At 34.0% G+C, this 8016-nt stretch overlaps 2 protein-coding genes across 5 annotated transcripts; one reads left to right on the top strand and one right to left on the bottom strand.

The window, feature by feature from the left end:
• Positions 1-132: 132 nt before the first annotated feature.
• On the top strand, positions 133-3025 carry LOC106354697 (E3 ubiquitin-protein ligase DA2-like). 4 transcript variants are annotated; one of them, XM_013794702.3, is made up of 9 exons: positions 133-458; positions 698-959; positions 1043-1094; positions 1189-1234; positions 1341-1422; positions 1645-1795; positions 1890-1986; positions 2209-2275; positions 2356-3025. In XM_013794702.3, exons 2-9 carry the CDS (start codon positions 765-767, stop codon positions 2887-2889), a joined length of 1224 nt encoding a protein of 407 aa, XP_013650156.1. In that variant the 5' UTR covers positions 133-458; positions 698-764; the 3' UTR covers positions 2890-3025. The 4 variants fall into 4 exon arrangements, with proteins under 4 accessions (XP_013650156.1, XP_022545008.1, XP_013650157.1 ...); XM_022689287.2 differs by having other exon boundaries at positions 733-959; XM_013794703.3 differs by having other exon boundaries at positions 736-959.
• Positions 3026-5158: 2133 nt separating this feature from the next.
• Positions 5159-8016, bottom strand: LOC106357378 (gibberellin 2-beta-dioxygenase 1-like). The gene is made up of 3 exons (XM_013797053.3): positions 6477-8016; positions 5679-6039; positions 5159-5556 (listed from the first exon to the last, which is right to left on the bottom strand). The coding sequence occupies exons 1-3, from the start codon at positions 6845-6847 to the stop codon at positions 5296-5298; spliced, it is 993 nt and encodes a 330-aa protein (XP_013652507.2). The 5' UTR covers positions 6848-8016; the 3' UTR covers positions 5159-5295.

The following is an 8016-nucleotide window of genomic DNA, read 5'->3' on the forward strand; positions in this document are numbered from 1 at the left end:
CTTTTCCCGGTCAACAAACCAAAAAAACTAAACTGCACGACGTCGTTTCAAAAGAAACTGCACGTTACGCGCGAAGTAGTTAGCGCGTATAGGTAAAAAAAAAAACAAACAGAGGATTCTTTGGCTCGTCTCTCACTCCATCGTTCTCTGTTCCCTTTCGCTTCTCTCTCTCTCTCTCTTGAGATTTTCCGTCAAAATAGAATCGAAGAGGAAGGGAGGATAAAAGCCAACAAAACAAGAAAGTACAATTTTTTTCAGATACATAACTTCTTCGTCTTAAAATCCTCTGTTTTATTTCTTCTTCTCTGTTTCATATAAATAAGAAACACACACAAACACTGTATCTTTGCTTCTGTCTCTCTCCACAGAGTAAAAGTTCTGATCGTGTCTCTTATCGTTTACCCATCTTCTCGATCTCGTCTCTTCTGCAGTTTGTTGGTTCCTCTCCAAGTTTTCAGGTTTTTTAAATTTTTTTTCAGATTTATTAGGGCTTCTTCTCCTTTTCTGTTTAAATTCATTGAATTGTCTGAAAATTAGTACTTTTTAATTGAAAAATTCGAAATTTAGGGCTTTTTTTAATTCCTTTAAAATGGTTTGAAGAAATTAGTGTTTTGTTAAATAAAGATTCTCTCTTTAATGGTGAAGATTGTTTTAAAGCATGTACCTTTAGATTAGTCTCTCCATTGTGATATTGTAGAAAGGAACTGTTTTTTATAGTCTCTGCCCTTAAAGTAGGAGAAAGATTAGAACATTTTGTGAGAGAGATGGGTAATAAGCTGGTGGGGAGGAAGAGGCAAGTGGTGGAAGAAAGATACACAAAGCCACAAGGCTTGTATGTGAATACAGATGTCGACATTAAGAAGCTTAGGAAACTCATTGTTGAGTCTAAGCTTGCTCCTTGCTATCCTGGGGATGATGAGAGCTGCCACGAGCTCGAGGAATGCCCCATTTGCTTCCTGGTTTGTTGAGTGAATTTTATCAAGTCTCTGCATTTCTAGTGACATTGTTGTGGACCTAACTTAGTTATGTTTGTTTTTTTTAGTACTATCCTAGCCTCAATAGATCAAGATGTTGCATGAAAAGCATCTGTACAGGTGAACATTTATTTCATCAGCTTGTTTTAAGCTTCTTTATGCTATTTACATGGCGATTTGACATTATTGCAATCTGTTTTGATTTTGGTTGCAGAGTGTTTTTTGCAAATGAAGAATCCTAACTCAGCTCGGCCCACTCAGTATCCTTAGAACTTGATCTTGTGTGTTAACTTTCAGGGACTTGTCTTTTATTATTAGTTTGGATGAATGGGTCTCTTTGTTTTATGTGCTCCTTGACATTTTGAGGTGTCCTTTTTGTAAAACACCAAACTATGCTGTTGAGTACCGTGGAGTAAAGACCAAGGAGGAAAAGGGCATGGAACAAGTTGTAAGATATAAATAAATTATTCATTAGTAAACGTTTCTCCAATGTTTCAAGAAACGCCAGTTAGGCTCTTTAGAGAGGATTATTGATTAGGCTGGCGTTTAGACCGATTTTAAAAAAAAATCGGTTAATGGAATGGCGCCGCCGCCTAGACTGATTTTTAGAACATTGTGTTTGTCTATAAAGCTTTGGTTGAATAATATGTAATGTATCCTTTTTATGTAGGAAGAGCAAAGGGTAATAGAAGCGAAAATAAGGATGAGGCAGAAAGAAATGGAGGATGATGAAGAGAAGATGCAGAAACGTATGGAATCATCCTTTTCCTCTAGCACAAGCGCAGTGACTGGTGAAATGGAATACGGTTCTGCTGCTTCAGGTAAGGTTCTTTATTTCTTTCAGCTAAATCTCCTAATTAGTAACATATATGGTTTTTGACAGGCTTTCATTTTATGTGCCTTGTTGGTTTGCAGCAATATCTTATAATGATCCCATGGAAGACGCTGAAACTTCTTCATCACAGAACGTCTCAGTTGCTAGACAGCGCTCCCGCCGTTCTCGAGGAAACAGGTTCTGTCTTTTTCTTTTTTAAGTTCTTCTATGGAGTAATGTATTAGTTGTATGCATGTAGTAGTGTTATTACTTATTAGACTTGGTCTTGTTTTGAGCATGAGTACCTTTGTGATTTTATGTTACAAGTAGAAGTTGTGAGAGTTTGTTATCTTTCTCTCCAGCTTCAGTTTAATCTCATTTTCAGACATCTGACTTCTGATTTGTGTGGAAACTCTTCAGGGACGAAGAGGCTGAAGCTGACCTTGAAGAGTTGATGGTCATGGAAGCAATATGGCTCTCCATGCAGGTAGAATTTTCTGTTTAGTTACTTCTCTGATGACAACTTTTTACAACTCTCATGTCTTTTTTTCACATTTGTCTAAACAGGAAACAGGGATGCGGAGAGATTCAGGTGGTGGAGAAGTGACACCTTTTAGGCAGTATGTATCAGAAGAAGATCATAGTTATGCAGAACCAGCAACGCCGTCTTCATCATCTGGTGGACTTCCTTGTGCAATCTCTGCACTTGCTGAACAACGCCAGCAAATGGTTGGTGAATCCTCCAATCACAATCACAACGTCAACGTTTCTTCGTACAGTATGCTTCCTGGCAACTGCGACAGTTACTACGACATAGAACAAGAGACAGATGACATTGAACACCACCACCACCATCATCAGCATCATCATCAGCAGCATAATTATTACCATGGCAACACCGAGATGGGAGAAACGGGGAGCAGCTCTTCTTACATGAACGGCAGCGAGAGCTTCCACAACTTTCCTCTTCCACCACCTCCTCCTCTGGTGATTGCTCCAGAGAGTTTTGAGGAGCAGATGATGATGGCTATGGCTGTGTCTTTGGCGGAGGTTCATGCCACGACCACCACAAGTGCACCAACTGAAGTTACTTGGCAATAAGTAAGTAGGGGCCTAGTAGTAATGGAAACTCAATGCGTGTATTTTCACTTCATTCATATAAATGTTTGTTCCTATAGGAAAGAAGAAAAAAAAAAAACACAGTAATTTTCAGATTTAATAGAAAGAGTTGGGAACTCACGTGGGTGTTGTTTGGTCATAGACAAGTAGTAAGTAAAGATCACTTGTTTGTTTGCCTGTTTTGATAGTAAAAGAATGAGAAGAGAAAGTCAAAAGTTGTTGAGAGTTGACCAAAGTAGTGTGAAGGGTTTAAGCCTTTTAGTGTTTAGATAAATAAATTATAAAGATAATCAGTGGATTATGGATTTATGACTAGCAAGTAGCAACAAACCCATTTCTCAAAATTTGCAACATCTCGGATCCGAGCAACTCGTGTGTGTGTGTTTGGTCTTTTAGCTTCCTACGGGTTCTTTTATTTGATGTACAAAAGAGGAACTAAATGGGCCTCTAATTTCACAATGTCCAGAACTCAGATACTTGGAGGGGTTTGTTTAGATGAATGAGTCAATGGAGAAAGCATTTCGCTGCTTGTATAATTTATTTAGAGGTTTCTTTCTAGTGACGAAATGAATATTTTATACAGTGACTGTGTTGCTGCTTCACCTTTCGAAATTGCCAAAATCTGCTGATTCGTCTGCAATCATCTTTACTTAACTTTTTGGCCTCTCACGCCAGCAGAGGACGGCCTTCTGGTTCGATTTGATATCTCTTTCATATTTTTCTTCTTCTGAGAAATCAAGTACCAATTCCAAGCAACAGTGTAAGACAGAAGTTTATTTTCTTTTGACTTTGATAAAGACAAATATTTTAAAAAAACTTTCAATTTTGTTTTTGAACAACACACAAAAAAAAAACTTTCAATAACTATCGTTATTTTGTCGTATATCCGCTACAAAATATCAAAGAGCTTATGATGTTTGAAGTTGTTTATAGAAAGCTTTTAGTTACGAACGTTAAGAAGAAAAACACAGCCTGTTTTTACCCAAAAAAAAAAAACAGCCTGTTGGAGATATTATCCAAGTTGGTCCTTTGCATGTGAATTTGACAAAACACTGAAACAGTGACGACTGACGAGTCACTTTCCTTTAAAAGAATGGCGCAACCTGTCAGTAAACGACACGCTATCTACATTTCATTTTGGTACCCAAATCGACTTCTCGGACCACAGTCCACGTTTAGTATTGAGATTTTCGGTTGTAGTGTCTTTGTCGACATCTTTGTTACTGTTATAAAGTTGTTAGTCATAGAATGTAGTAACATCTTTCATGTTCGATCCAACAACGTAGACTATTACCTTGTATATTTAAGCCTCAACATTTTTGTCTTTCAAACAACACTCTAAATTATTCTATCAGATAGTTAAATGCAAATGTAGACACACACAGTAGACATTTAGAGTTGAAAGTATTCAATAGTTCTCTATGTTTCATCTAAATTAACATGATTCGCGCGCATTTGTTCCAAACAAAATAAAAAGTAATTAAAATTTAAAAATATGTAAACAATAATATTTTATTATAAAATAAAAATGACTTTGAAAAGTTAGTTAGAAATTAATTTAGTGAAAATACTATAAATTTTATAAAGATAAAAAATAGTTAGATATTTGAGCCTCAAGAGTTTTGTCTTTCAAACACCACTCTAAATTATTCTAGAGAAATTGCATTCAATGGCTAAACAAAAAACCAAAATTCACTATCTAACTAAAATTTCACCATCTCTTTTTTTTTCTATCTCTCTCTAAAAATCTAATTTTTTTTTTTGGTTATTTCCCAAATAAGCCTATTATTCTGTCAGATAGTTAAATGCAAAGGTAGACACATACGGTAGACATTTAAAGTTGAAAGTATTCAATAGTTTTCTATGTTTCATCTAAATTAACATGTTTCACATTTGTTCAGTCACCACCAGATTTCAATTTGTTCGTAGAATTGTAACAATAACATTTTAATATAAATAAAAATAACTTTTAAAAATTAGTTAAAATTTTAATTTTGCAAAACACTATACATTTTATAAGGATAAAAATAGTTAGATAATTTATATATAACTTTTAATAATTATTATTTCGTATATATATTTATATTAGATCGGATATTCGTTTTCAAATATTTAGTTTTTGTAATTTGTTATATTTTAAATGGATATTGATTGTTTATATTGGATTTGAATGACTTATATCTAAATTTCTCAGATTGAATTGGAAGAAGTTTTATCTACCCCTAGTTAAATGTTGGAAAAACAGACGGAATCTTTTTAAAATGGGATATTGACCCTAGGAAACATACAACAGTAACATGTTTCCAATAATTGAATTAACATTAACTTAAAAGATACACATTTATAATATATGGCACACTTAGACCAACCTATCACGAACATAACCTGTCAATCATTCAACGGAAACAGTTTCCTTTCAAATGGCTGAAGCCTATTATCAGACAACCTAGAGTTGTAGGCAGAGCTTTTATACTCAGACCAAGTGAACTCTTCGTACAAACTCTCGTCCTCATTGTTCATAAGACAAGTCAATGGAGAGATTCTCTGAGTCAACGGAGGTCCAGCAAAGTAAATCATAGAAAACCTAGATTTCATGCTGTTCGTTAAAACCCTATGCTTCACGCTCTTGAACCTCCCATTTGTTAACACCTGCAAGATAAGCACACAGAAAAAGGTTTAGATCTTATTGGTTTAAAGCATCAAAGAAATATACTTAACTATTAAGTATTAACCAACTCATGGTGGTTTACTTATTGAAAGATTCATCAAACCTGGAGAGAGTCGCAGACGTTGAAGAAGAAGGAGGACGGATCTGAAGGGACAGATATCCAGGAGCCATTAGTTAGATTGATTTGGAAACCAGAAGTGTTGTTAGACCTTAAGACAGATAAGATTTGAGGATCAGTGTGTTCTCCAAAACCTATGATCACATTGTTGCATGCACCATCGATATTTTCGTGGATGAGAGGGCATGGTGGATAATGATTAAGTCTGAATTTCGAGTCACTGTTTTGATCAGAGACAAGCTTGCTAAGTGTGTTCCTCGGTTTGATCCCTAACCCATCAGTAATCATCTCCAAAACATCACATGTCATTTTCCTCACTGATGTTGTGTACTCCAACACTGCGTTCCTGCATAACGAAACTTGGGCGTGAGTTTTTAAACTAGAAACGGTGAAAAAAATGAACGTTAATAAAACTGTTTCGAACAGCTTAATATAAATAAACATGCATCGTGGCCTGCCGCAACTGAACGTTAATAAAATTGTTTTTAATAATCAGGGGCATGTCCATCCTTTAGATACTATAATAATATTTCAAAGTAAAAAAATATTGTTATTAAATTGTTTTTTAAATTTTTTTAAGTTTTTTTTTTGAAAAGTTAAACCAATCTATCTATACGAGACAAATGTCCCGTGAAGTTTTAAGGACAACGGCATCTCAAAACTACGAATGTGATGAACGTAACAAAAAGACAGAAGCATGGACCAGGTGAAGAAACATAGTATAACAATGAAAGGTGTTAACTAAACAATTAGGGATAAGAAAACAACAACGTTGATTCCAACCTTATAGTTTCTCGGTTATTCAAGAGACCCGGAAGGAACGGATCCGAACCGATATCAAGATTGACATTCATCAACAAGTACTCAACCCAACCAACGTCACCATTCCGACCAATCTTTCCGTTCCCGTATCCAAAGGGCCAACCTGTGACTTGGTTTTTGTAGGACGTGGGCAATGAGAAGAACTTGACAGCCTCGTGTTCCAAAACAGATACTAGCTCCGAGGGTACTCCATGGTTGATCACCTTGAAGAACCCAAAGTCTTCACAGGCTTTTACCAGGGCGTGTTTGGACTCTGGGTCAGAGATATCTATAACCGGGATTGGAGAAAACCCCGATTTTAGTTCTTCGACCAGTTTAGGCAATATAGTCATTGCTATAAATGTATGTTTCACAGTTTTCTTTTTTTCCTGGTGTCACTTCTAATAGCTTTTGAAGGACGATACATCGAGTTATGTACTCGGACGAGTTTATATATAGCAGAGGAGAGGGGAGGATAAAAAAAGCTAGCAATGACGTACGAATATGATCAAACTATTCAAAACTCAAGCTAATAAATTCAATTATTTTCTCTTTAATGTATCGACATCAATAAAATTAATTTTCGGGATACATTTCGTAATAGCGTCACTCATTTGTCATTTTGTTAAATAGTAAAAACTTCTAAATTGCTCTTCCATCATGTCATTTTTTGTCTTTTTTTTGTGTTCGTATTATTAATTAAGAACTTCTTCATTGATAATAATATATTTAAAATTATACAAATATTAATATTTTAAACTAATTTTGTTATATAATGAAAATTTTAAGATATAGAACAAATATGTTGTTAACTTTATTATATAAAATTAAAATATTATTTGATTATATAATTGTACATAAATTTTTTTAAAAATATATACATCAAGAAAATAACAAATGGAGAAATAATCTCTCATTATTTAAAAGTTTTTCGAATGAGAAACAGTTCTCATATATTATTCTTTCGCTTTCATATTTTCTAATTATTTGCTTGCATAAAATACTTTTGTGAGATACCACTAATAGTAATGCCTTACAAGTTACAACATTCTCAAATAAATAAATTTCTCCAATTTTACATCAATTTTTTATTAGATATTGTCAGTAAAATTGTTCTAATGTATTTTAAAGTAATTTAATCGAAACTGAAACATAAAATACTTGAGAGCGAAAGACTGAACTCTTATGATTCTAAGAACATCTCCAATCCAATACCTCATTTTAAAGGGAGCAAAACCTCAAAATAAGGATTTGATGGGTAGTTACTCCAACCATGAATCTTCAAAAAAATCCTTAAAACTTTACTATTTGCATTATAATCGTTGACATTAACAAAAGTTACTAATAATAATAAAAACTTCACAAATACATATAAAACATACATTTAATATATTATACAACACACAATATTACAATATTATATAACAAAATATGATATAAATTTCATATACAATATAACAACACACATACACAAATTTTAGAAAATTACATATAAAATGCCAAATTCTCAAGCATTGTTCCC

Source organism: Brassica napus, chromosome A7 (assembly GCF_020379485.1).
Source record: "Brassica napus cultivar Da-Ae chromosome A7, Da-Ae, whole genome shotgun sequence".
Taxonomy (NCBI): Eukaryota; Viridiplantae; Streptophyta; class Magnoliopsida; order Brassicales; family Brassicaceae; genus Brassica; species Brassica napus.

Bases quoted from the DNA above. Each gene is read 5' to 3' on its own strand.
- LOC106354697 (XM_013794701.3), top strand. From the start codon at position 765: ATGGGTAATAAGCTGGTGGGGAGGAAGAGGCAAGTGGTGGAAGAAAGA. The intron at 1,423-1,644 runs GTAAGATATAAA...CTTTTTATGTAG, and splicing joins AAAAGGGCATGGAACAAGTT to GAAGAGCAAAGGGTAATAGA. The intron at 2,276-2,355 runs GTAGAATTTTCT...TTGTCTAAACAG, and splicing joins CAATATGGCTCTCCATGCAG to GAAACAGGGATGCGGAGAGA.
- LOC106357378 (XM_013797053.3), bottom strand. From the start codon at position 6,847: ATGACTATATTGCCTAAACTGGTCGAAGAACTAAAATCGGGGTTTTCT. The intron at 6,040-6,476 runs GTTGGAATCAAC...TTCGTTATGCAG, and splicing joins AATAACCGAGAAACTATAAG to GAACGCAGTGTTGGAGTACA. The intron at 5,557-5,678 runs GTTTGATGAATC...CTTATCTTGCAG, and splicing joins ACGTCTGCGACTCTCTCCAG to GTGTTAACAAATGGGAGGTT.